Genomic DNA, 19,101 nt, shown 5'->3' on the forward strand with positions numbered 1-19,101 from the left:
ATGTTCCTAAGTTTTAATCTTCCGATCGACCTATTGACTAGTTCTAGACACTAGTTGTCAATTGCGCATATACAAAGAAACGTCGAGCGAAATTACGGTCGATAGAATTGTGAGGAAAGGAAAGGTTCAATTGTGAATAGCTGTTCAAAGATTCTTGGAATCGGTAGAACAAGTAAGCAGTTCGTAAAGATGCACAGAGAATCCATTATATGCTGTAGACGTGATAGAGAAATAAGAAAAAAAATAATAACACCGGGCGACTATACAATAGTGCCGTACGAAGATTCTCGATGTAAGATCCGATTAACCGATGTATACTGTAAAAATGCAGACGGCGTTTGTGAAATGGAACCTCTAAGTCGTATATTCAATTCTCCATTCGATGGAAACGTTATTATTGGAGACATGGATGCATTCGTCGATAGAGATGTCGAACTAATCCTTCAACAAATGTGCTGCGGCGAGCTGTGTATCGCACATTTGACATATAAGAACACTCACGGGGATCTCATGTTGGATATAACTTGTAAAATAGAGTTACTAGACGTCACCGAGGAGCAGTTGATCAGTGACTGGAGCTGGGCGAGGTTGTACGAGTCGGCGATGCATCACAAGGAACGTGGGGTTCAATTGGTCAAGGATAAAAGAACCGTCGATGGGTTCAGGCGGTTTTCCAAAGCTTATAAGATGTTGGTTGCCATGGAACCTGTTGATAAAGACACCTTAGACGAGGAAAGAGCAAAAGAGTTAATTGATATAAGGGTAAGTAAAATATGTCTCTGTACTTGTTCCTACACTGTAAAGGCCTCCTATCCCTTTGAGCTTGGTGGCTTGGCTTGGAGCTTCTCAGGATACATGCACTTATGTTTTCATCTTCATGGCCAAGTATGAGAAGAATTATAAACAAAAATTAATCATATAAAAAACTCGGTAAGCTTGCCTGGGTTGATCCCAAAGTCTCGGTGATCAGATTCACACACTAACCATTTAGCCATCTTGGTTCTTATTAATATGTAAACATGAATTCAAATATATTACCAAAATTGACAATGAGTTTATTTTGATTTAGAGCCAATTTTAGTCAATAATTATTACAGTAAATTGAAGACATCTGGAATCATCTTGTAATGAAATAGTTTGCTGTTTTAGGTGAAACTTTACAACAATATGGCGCACTGTCAACTGCAGTTTGAAGAATTTGGTGCTTCCTTGGAACTTTGCTGCAGAGCCCTTAAGTATGATCCTGAAAACACAAAGGCTTTATACAGACGCTGCATGGCTTACATTGGCCTCCACATGTACGAAGAAGCCTGGGAAGATATCCAGAAGGCATTGGCCATAGATCCTAACGACAAAGCTTCCCAATTAAAAGCCTCGGAGCTGAGGCCTCATATTGAAAAAATAAACAAAGATTATGCAAAAGTTATTAAAAAAATGTTTGGTTAATTTTTATGTAATACTTTTCATTTTTCCTCTTACTTTTTTTTATTTCTCTATTAAAGTTTCAATAAATATATTTATATTCTATATAACAAAAAAATAAATCCAATATAATTCAGATATCTAATGTAGCATAATGTGTAATGTGTAATGTGTTATATATACTTCGTGACTACTAAAAGTACGTAATATATATTACGGAATCACATTTTTAAAATGTTATAAATAAAACAGTTATAAATGAAATATCAATAAAGTGTATCAAAATCACACCTTCCTATTTCTACAAAATGTAGCCATTTAAAAAAATGTATTTACATTTTTAGTTTAATAATGGTGACATAAAGAAATAGTATCTTTTTTAAATGTTTTTTCCAATAATTATATTTAATTACTGGCTTAAGAAATTATAACTTTTTTTTTATTTTCAAACTTTCAAGCCATTATGCATATAATTTCAAAACATATGTAACCAAACCTTGAGTGAGTAACAAGTGAGTCTACCTTTGGTTTTATAGCATCGTTGTGGCTATAATGTAATATTTATAAATAAATTCATTCATAAAAAGTTTATGATCTAAGTTAACATTATAATTGTGAGCTTTAAACATCGGTTGCTGTTAGATTTAAATTGTTAAAAACATAGATATAAGAAAAAAACATGACAATATGATGTCATATATATGGAATAATTATGTTACGTATAATATGCATTGTTATATGTTAGTACAGTCGGCCCCGGATCTACGATTTTTCTGAACTGAGTCAGAAATTCGACACTGCCGCCCTCTTCTACAGGATGTGTTTGAAACTCAACTGATGCATTTAAAAATCAAATAAATGAATAAAATTACAATTGAGTTGTATGTTAGGCACTTGGTGAAATAAGATTCTTCAAATTAATTTAGCTGCTTCCGAAGTTTGCCGATATACAATCCCCCTCCCCGTTAGATCCGGTTAGGGTAAAGTAGTTAGTAAGATTTTAATCCTTAGTAATAAAACCTTGATTACGACAATGTTCAATAGGTTATTGGTAATTGAAGCGATTACTGGTCAATTACATCAGCAATACAGTAAAGTATTTTTTAAAGGTGGCACTTTACTTTCGTAGTGACACATTTCGTATTAATCGTGTAATAATAATAGTATTGGGAAATATAATGCCCTTCTAGCATAGATAGCAGAGTTGCCGAAATATTATAAAAGTTGTTTGGTTATATCTTAAATAGAATTTATAGAGACACCGTTTCTCAGACACGCACATGTCACATTAGACAAAATTTTAATAATTTGGGTTCTTTTTAAATATTGCAAAGGCCTACAATTCTGTAAGAAATCACTTCGTATCTCACTCGTGAAATATTGACAACCGACACGCGGCGATTCGCCATTTTGATACGATTACCCAATATTTTTTATAATTATTTTAGAGAATGTCGCTTATCATATTCCGACATTTCAAACTCGTGTTCTTATAGAATACCTCTACTGATATGCAATGCTTGAGAAACTGTTTATTTTAAATAACTTTCTTACTCAAATTACGAATTTTGTTACAAAAATAATTGCATTTATTGACTTTATTATATATTTATATATTCCTTATAGAAATAATATTTTTTTTAGTTATTTTATTTTCATAGCAGTTTTTGAATATAAAAATGATAAACAAAGATCGTCCCTGTAAAACTATTAGACCACTATTCGTTAGTTTAATAAAGAATAAATAAAATACTCGTTTTATTTAAAAATAAATTTTACCCATGAAAGATATAGGAGTTCTTAGCTTTGAACCACCATAGGTGAGTAGAAAACTAATAAGTTTACTCTGTATTATTTACAATTAGCAACAGGCCCCGGCTACGCCCACTCTGTCCCTGCATTTTAAATCTGTAATATCATCGAAAATTTAAATTTACTTAATTTGATAAGGATGAATGCTGTATTGTTTAAAATTACTTCGTAAATTGACCATTATTTCACTCAAAACGTAAAGGATAAAAAGTGGTTGTTGTGGGTTATTCCCAAGAGATAGACATCATCGCCATCGACCATCGCCGACTTATTTGCAGACCGTTTTAATATTTACAATACTGTATTACATTTCATTGATCTATCTTCTAGGGTTCAGCCAGCGTTTGTAATCTAAGCGCAAAAAAGGTGTTTATTTAAGACATCACATTAAAAACTTCAATATACATAACCTTCCTTTTAAATCACTATCTATTAAAATAAATCGCATCATAATCCGTTGCGTACAGCGACAGACATACAGCGGGAAGCAACTTTGTTTTGTACTATACAGTAATTAATCTTTGGCCCTGCATTTTAAGAAAACACAATGTGAGGAAACTGATGTGCCAAAACTGGTAAACTTAGCTTTTTATCGAGCGAAATATTTCCTACCCGATATTTATAAATTGTTTCTTATAATAACAGCCCGTGGCATGGTGCATGGCAGGTTAAAGGCCTCCTTTCCTTTTAAGGATAATATTTGGAGCTTATTCCATGAATTGATAAATGTAATTAGTAGTAGGTATATGAATACATATTACAAAATTATACCGAAGTAATAATAATAACCGACGGAAGCCAAAGCAGGAGGAGACTTGATATCTTAACAGTTATTTTATTATATATAATTTCTAAAATTCGATTTACCGCTATAATATATGTATAATAGTAATTTACGGGTTAAATTTTTTTAACATATATATTATATAATAATAATAATGTACATTTTTATTTTGTCTACTTTTTCTTATTAAGTGTCTTTGTCTAATTAGGCTAGTGTCTTTTTCTAATTAAGTAATATATGTATAAATAGGTTTTTAACGATCATTTTAAAATGAATGTTATTAAAAAACGATGAGGAATACCCACTAATTACGACACAATTATTATATTTATAAATATAACACAATTTTCCTTCCTCGCAATTTAAGTCTAAATTCATAAAGATATTAAATCGTTATTTTACAATAAAATTATTCTTTATTTAATAATATTTTCGGTACAGAAAAGTGCGAAATAAGTGTAAAAGATTCTAACGACTCCAATAAAATTATCTCGAAGGAATGAAGTCGACAACAAGAAGCGCCGCAAACCCAAATTCACCCACTCGGTCACTTCTCAAAGTCTTGAGTACTTCCTTTGGTGCAGCCACATAATTGGTATTACGTGGCTGCACGAAACAACTAAGGAAGGAATCAACGACGGCCTCATCAACATCGACGATCGAGAAGTTCTTCGAGCCATCAAAAATGGTGAACTCTCACTGCTGAGAGAACCAAAGCAGATATGGGACGGTTCAAGCGTCATGTTTCATTAGATAGTCAAACCTGTAGACCACATGGCCAACGCTTTCGACAATGATGTGGCAATACTCCAAGCCACAAAAGCCGAAAAGATCTCCCGATGCAGCAAAATTCTCAAGGTTCATAATAACCAGCTAGAAGGACTGCTAAAAATGACAATAGAAGAAGTTAAAGCCACCATTTACAACAGTTGAGTTGAGTTATATCAAAGAGCAAGAACCAAAAACAGTGTAACAACTAGAATACATTGACAGATACAATATATTTCAGTTATTTGTCCAGCAGAAAAAGAAGAATGTTTTGCACACACAGATGCTCAATGGATGTAGCGCATTTCCTTAGTTAAATCTACGGAGGCATATACTCGTCCAGCAAAGTAATGAAGTCCCTGCATCTAAACCCATATATTGACTTTGCGACTCAACTTGACATACACACAAGCAGAGAAAGCATCCCAACAAGTCCAAGGGTATGGAAATGGAGATGGATCTAACACCTTCACAAAACACTAGGCACAGGGACGGGATTACGAGACGGTCATCCTCATGCATGCAATGCATGATAGTTTAATCCCATGCAGTGGATGCAATATCGCGTCATATGAAAAGATTCCTATATTATACCGACGACAGCGAAGTTGCGTTGGGGACACTGGTCAAGAGGGCACAAATGGCGACTACCAAGGAGATTCTGGACTACAACCAGAGCCATCTAAAGTTATGCTGGGGCCCTTGGGTGAATTTGAAATTCATGTGTGAATTTAGAGTCCTTTGCTAGATATTTACTAAAATTAAATATCTAACAAAATAACAAAGATACATTTTATTTTTAATTTAAAAAAAAATCTACCATGTAGAAATAATTTGTTTATAGCCAAGCATTAAGTTTACTTTCAAATTAACGGTGCAGTAATTTTCGTATATTCTTAGGAATCTAATTGGTGGTACATTATCGTATTATAGTATCTTGTGGCACGTTTACAGCTTTCCACTTTTAAATATTGACTATTATCACTTGCATTTTTAGCAATATGTTAGCAATTTCTTACAAATACGGCAATTTTGAAAAAATATCTATGTATACACCTGCCCCGTGTGCCTTAATGGTAAATACGGTAATGACTACAACCAGAAAATGGCGGTTCATAGTAGAGACGATGGGTAAATAAGCAGACTTGCCGAATACCATCCAGGCTGGCCAAATAATTCAGAATCCCAAGGAGACAAATAGCAATCTTTTTTAATTTAAATTATGATGTTGCCAGGTATTAAAAAAATCCAAATAATGCAATAAAGATATGTAGATACCCAAAGGAACAACATGTGTGTGGAGATACAAATATAACGATATAAAAAAGAGTGTAAAAGTACGCATTTAAAGAACGTTATGAAGATCATGAGTAGTATTAGAGTAGGGTCAACGAAGATTCGTGATTATTTAAAGCTTAAAACATCAATCTCTGATACGGAATAAATAACGAAAGCAATGAACACTGCTTGTTTTAATTGTTAGATACAATATTACTATGATTTACGTGAGTAATCTAAGCAAAATATGTAAACAAGTTTTTATAATATCGCTTTGTATGCTACTAAAAAGTACAATCGTCTAGTTCTAATTAGTTACATTAAGGAGGAGATTTTAAAAAAAAATGCATTCACGCACGTTCGTGTTTTGGCCGCTGTTTTTATGACATGAGCGACGAGCGCCGAGCGCAGGCCGCAGTGAATGAAAGTGGACTCCCTCGTTCTCGTTACTCGAGATAGTGCGTTTCCATTTTACCACGAGAATCATAATTTTACCATTATTATTTTTAATACCATTTTTTTATTACTATTTATTTCGTTTTAAATATATGATTAACTAATTCTCAAAATATAAACGAACCTCTATATGATAATTGATAATCGCTGTTGTGCGAAAAGTAGACGTAAAGGTAGTCGTACTCTCAATTTGGATTTATTATACCTAGCATAAAAATATATTTAATATTCTTCTGATGAGAAAATGCTTTGCATTCTTCTTATGACGATCTTAATATCAACGCGAAAATAGTCGCGTTAAACTTTACCGTCGCGGTCATCGATTTTCTTTCAAGCTTGGCAAATTTTTATTCTGCATACAAAAATACCTCCCAGAAATCAATCACATGATGACTTGACCACGAGAAAAGTCTTAGATACCAGTTTACGTTTTTTAACGTTTGAATGATATCACACGGCCAATGGAATTAGACCAGTATGACATCATTCATTATACCGTCCTCACTCGTTCTCCGTCGAAGTTACTTCGACGTCGCGTCGCGCCCACCGATGACGTACGATAATCGTCTCTTTACTACTTAAAATAAGCGTTTATTATAACTTTCGTTGATAGACTCACTTGCTAGTCACAAACATACGTCGTAGTGAGTGTTTTTTTAAATATCTATTCTATATATCGTAAGAAACATAGTGAAGTTAAGTGTTTTTTATTCCAATTATAGAGGATTGTGTCAACTGGTACTTGAAGGTTTGAGGACATGATATTTCATATAATTTTAGCATTTATTATTTATTTTATATAAGCGTTGTTAATGTACATACTACTGATTAATAAAATATTCCGTATTACAATTTTGTTTCTTTAATTAAGTGGGAATAGCATTGTTTTTATAAAAGGAGCATAAAAACTTGATTATTATACAATTGAGTGTTGATTAATTTCAATGAATATTTCGCATTGTAAACAGTTTTGTACTAGCTAATAATAAGATCGTATTTTATAGAAAATTTCATGTTTAGTAATTTAGGAATATAAATCTGTTATTACAAGATTATTTTATTTTTTATAATCCATTTGTCTACGAGTATAGTCTAATAAATCGTACTTAATATTTGTTATTGTTGGCTTGACTAAATTTGATATCATTGTCGTAATGAATTCCGGTTTTTTAAACCTTGGTCGTACCGCGTAATAAACAAAGCAGAACGTATCCGATTACTCATCGACTCAAAACATATGATTACGAATTACCTATTCGCCTGATTTTTAAAATATTGTTTGATTCAAACTCCGAAATTGGAAACTTTCTAAAATGTACAATTTATATTTGCCGCCGACCTTGTACGGTGACTTGAGTTAGACACATATGATCTGTAAAGTCTGTGCTAATTATATATTTATACTAAATTTTTGCCTTGAACGTAGTCGCAATTAATACACAAACATAATCAATTTAATTGTCAAATTTTGGGCAGAAAGAGTTTCGATGGGCCGATGGATAACTGAGAACTAAGTGGCTACATAATAACTATAGGTTCAATCCCCGGCAAGTGATGATCTTACAAATTACAATACATTGCGTACCTGAATGTGTCTAACAATATTTTGCTACTTATGTATTCACCAATCCGCATTGGAGCAGCATGGTGGAATACGCTTCAAACCTTATCCTTAAAAAGAAACCCTAGGCCTTACCTTACCATCGGTGGGATTTTAGTTTACTTTTAAAATCTTTTTGCGTTATAAGTACTTAATATAAAGTATCTTTAATATTAATATTAACTATTTTAAATATACCTATATTTATTTCTTATTACAGATTAAAAATGGAAGATTTAAATTCTGGTAAAGGTATTCAAGTGTTAGTACCCGGTCCTGATCACAAATTCACGCTTAACGAGGAGGCCTTGGAGAAACTCCTGCTCAGAGATGATATCAAAGACTGTCCAATCGTCATCATCTCGGTCGCCGGCGCCTTTCGCAAGGGAAAATCATTCCTTCTTAGCTTCTTCTTACGATATATGCACAATAAGGTTAGTCCATTCAAATATATTTTTTCGCTATATTTATGATTATAGTAATGTTTTGTGGTACTTATGGCCCCATGCAGTGTCGGATCGAGGATTGTCGTTTGAGCGTTGGAAACCACTGGGGATAGGATTTAGCAAAAGAAACATTAAAAAAAGCAACATGTTATTTTTCTGTATTGTAATATTTGCTAAAAAGTTTAGTTAGAACAATAATTATCAAGTTCACTATATGGTTCTGCAAGTAACGATCCCGATTAAGAGGCGCTCGGACCTCAAATCTCAGGTCGAACCAATAAACCATTATTGGGTTGTTCTGTCAAAACATGCTCAGCACCTGCTGCAAGCATAAAAGTTGCCAATTCTTACACACTCAACGCAGTTGACTGGCTAACTGGCACAAATGCCCCAGATGATCCGCTTCTTTTGTTAATAAAATAATGACAATAATTTCGTTACATAAATTATATAATAATGTTAAAAATAAAACTTTTATGTTGAGTTTGCGTTACATTTTAGATTTTTTTAGCAATTACTAGTCTGTCAATATCTTAAGGTTGCCTTTATAAATACGCACTCGATCGTAAGTTTGTGTATACAAATTTAAGTTTCTTTTTCACAGTATAATTTAAGTGATGGCGGTTCAAAGTGGCTGGGAAACGCGGATGAACCCTTGCAAGGTTTCAGCTGGCGCGGCGGCTCCGAGCGACACACAACAGGGCTGTTGCTCTGGTCACAGCCTTTTATAGCGACACTGGAGAATGGAGACAAGGTAAAATCACAGATGTGAAACCGTAAAATACGAGCTGAAAATACTTATTATTATTTTGTCAAAAGATTTGTTTTTCTCGAAGTTAATTACGCTGTCATTCTTATGGTCTTCTTCCAGGTAGTGATTTATTTAATGGATACGCAAGGCACCTTCGACAGCGAGTCAACTGTTAAAGATAATGCTACAGTCTTCGCTCTTTCAACCATGCTGTCCTCCGTCCAGATATATAATCTCTCGCAGAACATAGAAGAGGACGACTTGCAGCATTTACAGGTAAGACCGAAAGTAACGTGTAGAATTCCACAAGAGGCACATGTATCTATTTGTGTATATTCGGATATTTATATGCTGAAATGGAGAAGTGTGCTGTTAAATCGATTTGTCTGGTACTTGTCTTGAGTAAGAACCAATGTTATTGTCTTTACTAAGATACTTAGGTTGTCTATATTTTCTGCTTATAAAACGAACACGGATAATACCGCAAAATATGTCTCAGCTGTTTACAGACTACGGCCGATTGGCGCTTGAGACTAGTAGTGGCAAGCCGTTCCAACGGCTGCAGCTGCTGGTGCGCGACTGGAGTTTCCCGTACGACTATCCCTACGGCGAAAAGGGCGGTCAACAGCTGCTGGAAAAACGTCTTGCGGTGAGATTTCAAAACGGCTTAACACATATCCATCGGTACTATTAATATTTCATCTGCATTTCGCCACACATTACCAGATTATCGTACTTTTAAATAATGCCTCATTGACATTTCCAAATAACCATGTCTCGTTTTATATGAGACGAATATTTGACCACAAATAATTATATCAAACAGATACGCGAAGAGCAACACCATGAGTTGCAGTCGCTGAGGCATCACATCGCCAGCTGTTTCGAGGAACTCAAGTGCTTCCTGATGCCTCACCCCGGCCTGACCGTCGCAACTAACCCAAATTTCAAAGGAAACCTTTCCGGTATTTTTTTTAAAGAATACTAGCAATGCCCTAAATTTATTAAGGAATTACTAATATTCCTATTTACCCCTCCTTTTAAGTTTTTCACTTGTGTTAGGAGTGGGGACGTCAATAGTCCAAGGGGTCAGGATCGATCCTGCGACTTTTTACATCGATAGGCGGCCCATAAACCATTACGCTTTAATCATATATTTAAATACTTAAGTCGACTGGTAATTTGTCCCTTATATATTTATTTTAACACTATTCACATACATTACATGTTCATAAAAAATCATTTGAATCTAGGTATCGACTGTACATGTTTTTTGGTATTTGTTTTTGTAATTTGCATTAATTTTACAAAATGTCGTTCCAGATATAAGTGAAGAGTTCAAGCAGGCTCTCAAAGAATTCATACCCATGCTGGTCGCTCCCGAAAACCTAATCGTTAAAAAGATCGCTGGGCAGAAGGTGAAAGCGAAGGACCTCCTGCTCTACTTAAAGTCCTACATGAATATTTTCAACGGATCCACCTTGCCGGAACCGAAAACGATTTTGGAGGTACGGATTTTGGGGCCTATTGCTATTAATTTGACTTTTAACATTTTAAAATGTTAATACATTTTGTTTGTTCTTAATTTTTTTATTTATTGAAAATTAGGCAACGGCGGAAGCGAACAACCTGTCCGCCGTGGCCGAAGCGAAGGAGGTGTACGAGACGCTGATGGAGGAGGTGGCTGGCGGAGCGAAGCCCTACTTGCAGCCGTCGCTGCTGCAGCAGGAGCACCGGCGCGCCAGAGACAAGGCGCTGCACGCCTTCCGCTCCAAGAAGAAGATGGGTGGCGATGCGTTCAGCGAGAATTATGGCGAGAAGTTGTTCAAGGTTCCGTCTATTTTATTACGCGCTAATTTTTCATATTTTTAGTATTGTCCTGTTTGTCTGTTATTAATTCATTTATATTTTAATTTGGATATTAACGCGGATGTTTTTGTATTGCAATTTGATGACAATATCGTACTTATTCATATGCTAGTAATGTTAAATTTTGCATTGGATTCTATGACAACTTCTTCGCACGTACTATGTATGTTAAAACCAGGTTGACACGCTGTTCAAATCCTTTTACTCATTTCTTGCTTAGCGATCAATTGAGCAAACTTCCGCTCATATCCAAGACATAAACGACATATTCGTCCACTACCTCCGCAGGAGCTGGAGGAGCAGTACGAGCAGTACCGCCTGCGCAACGACGACAAGAACGTGCTGCGGCGGGCGGGCACGGCGCTGGTGCTGCTGGCGCTGGCGCTGGCGGCGTGGCTGCTGGCGGCGGCGGCGCGCGCGCTGGGCCTCGCCGCGCTGCACGCGCCGGCCGCCGCCATCGCCCTCGCCGCCGCCGCCGCGCTGCTGCTGTGGGCCTACTCCAGGCTCACCGGCAACTTTGGGGAGCTCGCGCAGATGTTGGACGAAAAGACGGCTGTCGTTAGTATTGTTTACCTTTATTCAAACATTTATGAAACCTATGTATGTGCCCTAATACTGTGCAATTCATCCGTTCCCAGGACATAAATCTGACGCGGCCGAAGCGTTGTTGAGCACAGGGCCAGAAGCATTTCATGCTTATCGAGGCCCGAAAGTGTTACTAACTTTCTAACTTGGAACTACTGAGTCAATAATTACTGGCCCGACCCCCAATTTTCTATACATCTAAAATCAATACCTTTAACCGAGACATATCATGAAATAGGCCAAACATTTACTGGCCGCCTAGCGATGTAAACTACGATGGGCTATTGTCACCCCCCCCCCCTCCTACTAGGACAAGCTTTAAGCTTAATTGGAGAGAATATAAATATTAGGATTTCTTTAAAAGGGGGCACTGCTACTATTCTTTAAAAAATAGTATTTATTAAAGGGCAAAATACGTTTTTAAAAATTCTACTGCTCCCGTCTGTTGCTAATGAATTATCATAATTCGTTAAGGTCATACAAATGTTCGGCGGAGTGGTGGCGCGGCAGGCGGCGGCGGCGGCGCTCGGCTACGGCGCAGACAAAAAGAAAACGTAGCAACGTCGCTGTTTATTTTCAGTTTTTTATTTGCACATGAAAAGTTATATTTTTTTATATTATTTAAGAATATTAATAATAATTGCCAATTTTTCTAAATAAATAGTTTTACATATTGAGATATAAAAATAGAGGTATAAAAAAATATAGGATTGTAGAGGTTTCACTTCTAACCTCTACAACAAACAAATAAAAAATTAGCAGTAAACCTCTATCACCCTTACCCTTGTGGTATCGGTGTGATGCAATTGTGAATTAGATAAAGACGACGACACTGAATATAACTTTCAATCGACGTTAGTTATGGTATTCTAAATACAAAAATTACTTGAAAAAATTAACAAAGAATAATATTTTTTCCGTCTCATTTAGTTGAGCAAAGGACCAGCATGCAAAGTCGTGAACTAATGTAGGCAAATATAGCATATAAAATAATTTGCCTTTAAAATCAACTACATCAGTCAACTATATATTTTTTTTTAAATAATTTGATTAACAAAAACTCTCAGATACGTGGGAAAACCCAAAACAAGTTTATTGACAACACCGTGATTTACCCTCTTAGTAATAAACATTGTATGTCGTATCGACGAATAAGCAGCCAGATAATGCCTTGCCTTGAAGTGGAGAAAACGGAGTGTAACTTTAGCCAAATACTGTTAATAGTTGGAAAAATTAACTAACTCTTATATTTTTCATAATTGTCTAATAAAAATATTACGTTTTGCACAAAAGACAAACAGTTCAATATTTTTTACTTCTCCACGACATGTTATGCGAGATGAGATGATGAGATGCGAGTTCTCAGGTAACGACTATACTCATACATGCCCTTATAAGATATAATATAACTAATCAGAGGCAATGAGATTTATACATAGACAATTTTACTACTTTCAAAAGATTTGACATATATTTCTAATTTAACTTACATTATTTCACAAATGTTATAAGAACTAAAAATATTTTCGGGATCTTTAAAATACAACACGGGTAGCAAGATAGCATTCGTTCATTCGCTATGCAAAGTTTATTAGTGGGACCGCTAATCTTTACACTTTTGATCTATGTATATATGTTAACTTATGTAGTTTACATCTATACTTTTATATGATTATGTAATTTTGAAAGATCTTATTCTTGTATAGTATAGTAATATAATGAAAAGTTGATCACTGTTATCTCAAAACCACGTGTCAACATATTTTATAACCAACCTAGAATGTAAATACTAATTATAGTATATAAGCTGTGACTGTGTTGGTGTTAGTTTTAATCAAGTCAGAGAATATTGGTATTGTTTTATGTATAAGGTTTATTTTTATAGCTTTGTCACTTATATATCATAGATGAGTACCGCACTACAAAAAAAGCCAACTATATTATCTTGGTCAGAGCCGTCTTAAGCTATGCTGGGGCCTTTGGGCACTCATGAATTTGGTTCCCTTTTGCTAGATATTTTTTGGTTTAATTTGGTAAATTGTCGGTTCTTCGGGGCCCTCTTAGGATGGGGCCCTGGGTACGTGCCCCATGTGCCCTATGGTAATGATCTCGGTGTGCGTGACAGCTACGCTTGAAACTCGACAAACGTCATCCTACTGTACTAGTATGCGTGTACGTGGCAAACAGTTGGCGGTATATCTATACATATAAATAATCAAGGGCTATAAATATTATTATTTTATTGTATCTTATTCACAGGAACTTAATCCTTATTGTGTTGAGAATAAGAGGTACATTTGTAAATATGCTGCTGTGATTTTACTATTTGTACATTGACAATATTCAAAATATATTTATATTTGACATTTTGATAATAAATATTTTTCTAACATTTTTCTTTTCAATCATGTCTTTAACCTGTCCTTAGTTCTTTAAAGATTTTTAGTATCTATAAAAGTCTTTTTCTCACTATATTTATAATTTTACGGCTTAGTGATGTGCCTTTCAAACATGCGCTATAGATAAAAAATCGAGTACGGCAAAAATATTTCAGATATGAAAAAAATGAGTTTCTTTCGGTTAGTTCGAGGATTTAGTTTCCGAACCGGTGGTAGATTATAGACAACCAACAAGAGAAACGCATCTGTATTGAATTAAGATTTTGACATTGATAGTAAGTAAATATGTAAGCTATTAATGGAGATTATGTTTCATTCAGCACTGGACTACTTAACGATGTAGAGACGTATTTGTAAGCAATATCGAATATTTATGTATCTGTATGATAATTAAAAGCATTATTATGAATTAATGACTTCTTTAAGCAAATATTTTGAAAAAACTCTTTTTAAAAATAACTAATAATGTAAAAGGTAATGACGATATTACACGACAACCCTGTAAGTGCGAGTGAGCACGCAATATCCCTCGCTACGGTCACACATTACCAAAGTATTTGTTATTGAAATGCTTAAAACGTTATTCATGCTAATAGTACCTACTTTGCGACCTGTTGCTTTTTTATTGCTCATAAATCTTAGATAAGGATCTAATTTACATTAAAAAACCTACATATTTCATATTATTTCTGTTCTCTTTCATATATAACTTGGAGGTAGGGGTTTTTGCAAGCCCATCTGGATAGCTATTTTATAGCAATGGCTAAAATTGTTGTGTTCCGATTTAAAGCGTGAGAGAGCCAGTGTAAAGAATATATAATATTTCTTCCAGTGGAAATGTCTATGGGCTGTATTGAGTAATATTCCAAGCAAACCTCTAGCCTCCACCTTTTTTAATAAAAAAAGCTACGTATCTATAAAAAAAGTAAATCTTATATATATCTTCAAAGCAAAGCGGTTACAACGTCTGTGTTCGCAAACGTTATATTTGTCGAGAAATAAAACAAAACGTATATAAAATTAAATAACTTTATTTAAATAATTGATTTATAATTAATTTATTTTCACCAAATTTAACTCATACCCAAGCCGACTATAACGTTTACGAGAAAGTGAGGGCGACTGTTCCCATCAGAAATAAAACCATAACCGCATAACGTGATCAAACGAAAACGAGCAATTATACTTTTTTTTCCAACATATACATTTTTAAAACGAGTATTTCTGTTATGTTTTTTATAGATGTAGAATATTGTTAGTATAGATCGGTCACCCTTACGAAGGCTTATGGCACTAAATATACAAGGCGTAAGAGAGAAGTACAAAAAGAAATTATTTAAGAATAGCTGTTTACAATTGTTCCGTCGACGGTTTAACGAAATTTAGATTTGATTTTAACAAGAAAAAACTTTATATCTTTTTGGAAAGTTTTTGGGTTATGAAAATATATATAGTTTTTGTTTATAATTCAACACTGATTTTTATATATTAATTGAAAGAGTGTATGTACATCTAAAGTGCAATTTCGAATTATTTCATTTTCAACAAAAAATAAAAAAATATCTAAAAATACAGATAATTAATATCCTAATATTAATTATAGAGGCAATGGCATTTTGAGCAAAAATGAAGTAAGCAATGAAATAAAATTGTTACTATAACGACATTTAAAATATAACAATTTAATAAATAACAATGATAAGCGCTTCAAGCTGAAAGCACAAATAACTGTAATGCTAAACAAATGATTACAAGCGGATTCGAACCCCTGTACTTAAACATATAAAATCAATCATAACTACAAAGTAATATAACTGTTTTTCATGATATATGTCTATGTTGTGCAGAATATTATCAATTTGACCACAAAATAAATAATTTTTAAAGTTAATGCAGGAAAAAAAATTTAAAAAACCTTTTCGACATGTAAACTTTTGTCAATGTCTCGGGGTAACACTTCGTGTTTTTTATTTTCGACACAATTAAAATCACACGTCTTTATACAAAATCGTGTAATCTTTTTATATTCTGATCAATATGTCTTAAATAAATCAATGTAAAATTAAAAATTCCTGTATTTAAAACATAGTTAAAGGTGAACAGAAACAAACGGCTTTTAAATTATTCCGAGTTTAGTAAACAAACAACGAAATAAACTCTGAATTTTACAACATAATAGTATTCAAAAATATTTTGTTCCCATTGTGACGTTGGATTACATTTTAAAAACATCGACTTGAAATTGGCACATTCAGGAATAACGTTACTAAAGTCCATTCCACGAAACGACCTCCCAAAGGAATTGCCCTTGTACGCTCATTGGTTAACACGGATGACCTTCAATAGCCAAATCACTTTTAAGGTGGTGTGAGGTTCATCCCTACTCACGTGCATCAACCAATGAGGTGCGAGTAATTTCTTCCTTAGGAATGCGACTCGTGGTATAAACTATACACATTGATATATGTTTGAAACAGTATTTACAAAATCCAACCATGTCTTAAGAATATGATACTTATTTCAAACAATATTTTTATACAATCATAATTACATTTTAAGTACGCTTTCAACAGTTATAGTGCAACTTAACGAGTGATTAAAAGTCTTGATCTGATTCTTGTTGAAACATGATTTATAAACTCATAATTTGTGCAACTTTTCAACTTTCAAGAGTGGTTATCTTACATAAGTTTTACACTTCATATATTATATATATATATATTAATGATTCAAAGTCTGCCGTCACAAAGATTTAATCTAAGTATTTAGTGGTATTGCTTTATTAATCTAAGAGATATTATTTAAAATAAACGTCATTTACTTATTTAAAAATAAGATGAAGTTAAAGAAACTCGATTGAGAACTGTTTAATTCGTTATATTTATATTGAGACACATAAAACCAAGACATCGTGCATGACCATACAAGTGCTCCTTGCACGGCTTTTATTCAAAATTGACTCTGTTCGAAGTCAATGAACATGCTTAAGGTAAGTTTTTACACATTGAGCGTTCCTTATTAGATTAATCAAGCAATAATAATTAACCTATTATGATACTATAACTAATAATATAATTTGTCTATGACTGTACAAGGACCTATTGAAAATGCTCCCCACCTACACCGTCAACATTCCTTTACCATAAAATTTATGAAAACCAACCACTAAGCTACATAAAACGATTAAAAATTAAACTTGTCACTTTTAAAACTCACTAAGATTTGAATTCGTTCATTGAGCCACACACATACACGGACACTGACACTGTTTAGACTCATCGAAGCGGTCGGATGATATGTATGATGCCCACATCGGAAACATGATAACGAATAAACTCTTAAAATTTTCTCTAGCCTGATAACAGTTTTATTGCTACTTTTGAGCTTAAATCCATTGAAAAGTACTTAAGACGTTTCACTTGTCTAGAACTATGCTGCCAAATTAATCTATTATAATAAGTTACAATAATATACGTCAATGAGATAAATTTCCTGGCCCAGGTGTAACGTGTTGTTAAAGTATTGTTTGTATTACAAAGCGAATAGTCTCTCCAGTTGATCTCGTCGAAGTTACTGGGCTCGTTATGTGCATCTCTGTAGTGTGAACTTAGATGTCTAATATTACACTTACAAGAGAGGTCGATAGTTGCTCGTTTCCAAACTATTCGCACCTTCTCGTTACGTCCATCGAGTGTGTGGTTCTGCACGCAATGGACTTCAGGTAGACATCTACAGCTATCGCGCCTGTGGTGGACCAATCGATGGCGCGTCTCCGAGCGTGATCGATAATGATTATTGTCAAAGTTACTGTTATGAGCTTGACTAGTAGCGGGACTCTCATTCAACTGCCTTATTGGGGTGTCCGCAGCGCGGCACCGTCCTGTGTCGTCCGTGGCGTCTCCGGGGCGGGGCGTGCGAGCGCCGCGCACGTGCGAGCATCACAAGTGCTTGTGCTTGCCGTTGGCGCTGGGCGTGGGCGTGGGCGTGGGCGGGCCCATCGCGCGCTCCGCCGCCACGGCCGCCGCGTGCTCCATGCCCTTCTCCAGCCCCGCCTGGTACACGGGCTTCATCACCTGCGGAGGAGGATTGACATGTTTTATTTTGGATCTGTACTCGGTACTTTGATACAAACATGATGCAGAAAAATTAAAAGACTAAAATAATTCTTTGATTTTTTATATTAATAAGACAGTATTCTGTTCAATGGTACGTGTAAATGCTTTGTGTGTCTAAAAATTAAAACTTACGTTTTCCCAGAGCCAATTTGCCGATTCATCTATTGTTATACCGAACTCTCTCATCTCACCGCTGTACCTGAAAATTCAAACCAAAATTGCAGCGATTGTGAGAGACCCGGCGATCGTTAAATATTAGTATATTGTCTTATTTCTATAACATGGAACTCTTTATTTTCCAGTAAAGTCAGGTAATAATACCTAATGTACGCCCAGAGCGCCAGCGTGAGCAGCGCGACGCCCATGGTGAGGTTGCAGAGGTTGGCGAGCGGGTAGAGGCCCACCAGCCCCAGCACGCCGCTGAGCACGTAGAACACGAGCGCCACCGCGAACAGCACGGACGGCGTGCGCGCCGCCTTGAAAATGTTCTTGCTCTCGTTGTGAGCGCGGAACTGCTGGAACTGGTCGTCGAGGTCCTGGAGTAGCTGTTCGCAGTACGAGCGGCTGAAGTCGTCGCCGCCCATCTTGCGCTTGGCGCGGAAGGCCAGCAGCGCCTTGTCGCGCACGCGCGCGTGCTCCGCCTCCAGCAACGTGGCCTGCAGGTAGGGCCGCGCCCCGCCACACACCTCCTCCATCAGCGTGGTGTACACCTCGCGCGCCTCCGCCACCGCCGTCAGGTTGTTAGCCTCGGCGGTCGCCTGCGGACACGCACCGAACCGATGTCGTTATATAATAAAGACTTTGTATTTAATTATC

General features: G+C 35.5%; 3 protein-coding genes across 7 annotated transcripts in view; 2 read left to right on the top strand and 1 right to left on the bottom strand.

The window, feature by feature from the left end:
- The first annotated feature begins 30 nt into the window (after positions 1–30).
- LOC125070824 (peptidyl-prolyl cis-trans isomerase FKBP62-like) lies at positions 31–1,809 on the top strand. Its single transcript, XM_047680811.1, has 2 exons — positions 31–762; positions 1,150–1,809. Exons 1-2 carry the CDS (start codon positions 190–192, stop codon positions 1,444–1,446), a joined length of 870 nt encoding a protein of 289 aa, XP_047536767.1. The 5' UTR covers positions 31–189; the 3' UTR covers positions 1,447–1,809.
- A 5,226-nt stretch (positions 1,810–7,035) lies between these two features.
- Positions 7,036–14,113, top strand: LOC125071078 (atlastin-like). Its single transcript, XM_047681166.1, has 10 exons — positions 7,036–7,268; positions 8,341–8,554; positions 9,171–9,320; positions 9,438–9,593; positions 9,817–9,966; positions 10,144–10,282; positions 10,641–10,825; positions 10,926–11,147; positions 11,475–11,744; positions 12,246–14,113. Exons 2-10 carry the CDS (start codon positions 8,348–8,350, stop codon positions 12,327–12,329), a joined length of 1,563 nt encoding a protein of 520 aa, XP_047537122.1. The 5' UTR covers positions 7,036–7,268; positions 8,341–8,347; the 3' UTR covers positions 12,330–14,113.
- Positions 14,114–15,183: 1,070 nt separating this feature from the next.
- The window catches only part of LOC125071076 (atlastin), a 31,588-nt gene continuing 27,670 nt past the window's right edge, over positions 15,184–19,101 (bottom strand). For all 5 annotated transcript variants that reach the window (XM_047681162.1, XM_047681161.1, XM_047681165.1 and 2 more), the window contains 3 exons: positions 18,607–19,043; positions 18,418–18,484; positions 15,184–18,243 (listed from right to left, as the gene is read on the bottom strand). In XM_047681162.1, the coding sequence (XP_047537118.1) occupies positions 18,109–18,243; positions 18,418–18,484; positions 18,607–19,043 (639 nt within the window). In that variant the 3' untranslated portion in view covers positions 15,184–18,108. The remainder of the gene's footprint in view (positions 18,244–18,417; positions 18,485–18,606; positions 19,044–19,101) is intronic.

This window comes from Vanessa atalanta, chromosome 18 (genome assembly GCF_905147765.1).
Source record: "Vanessa atalanta chromosome 18, ilVanAtal1.2, whole genome shotgun sequence".
NCBI classification, from domain to species: Eukaryota; Metazoa; Arthropoda; class Insecta; order Lepidoptera; family Nymphalidae; genus Vanessa; species Vanessa atalanta.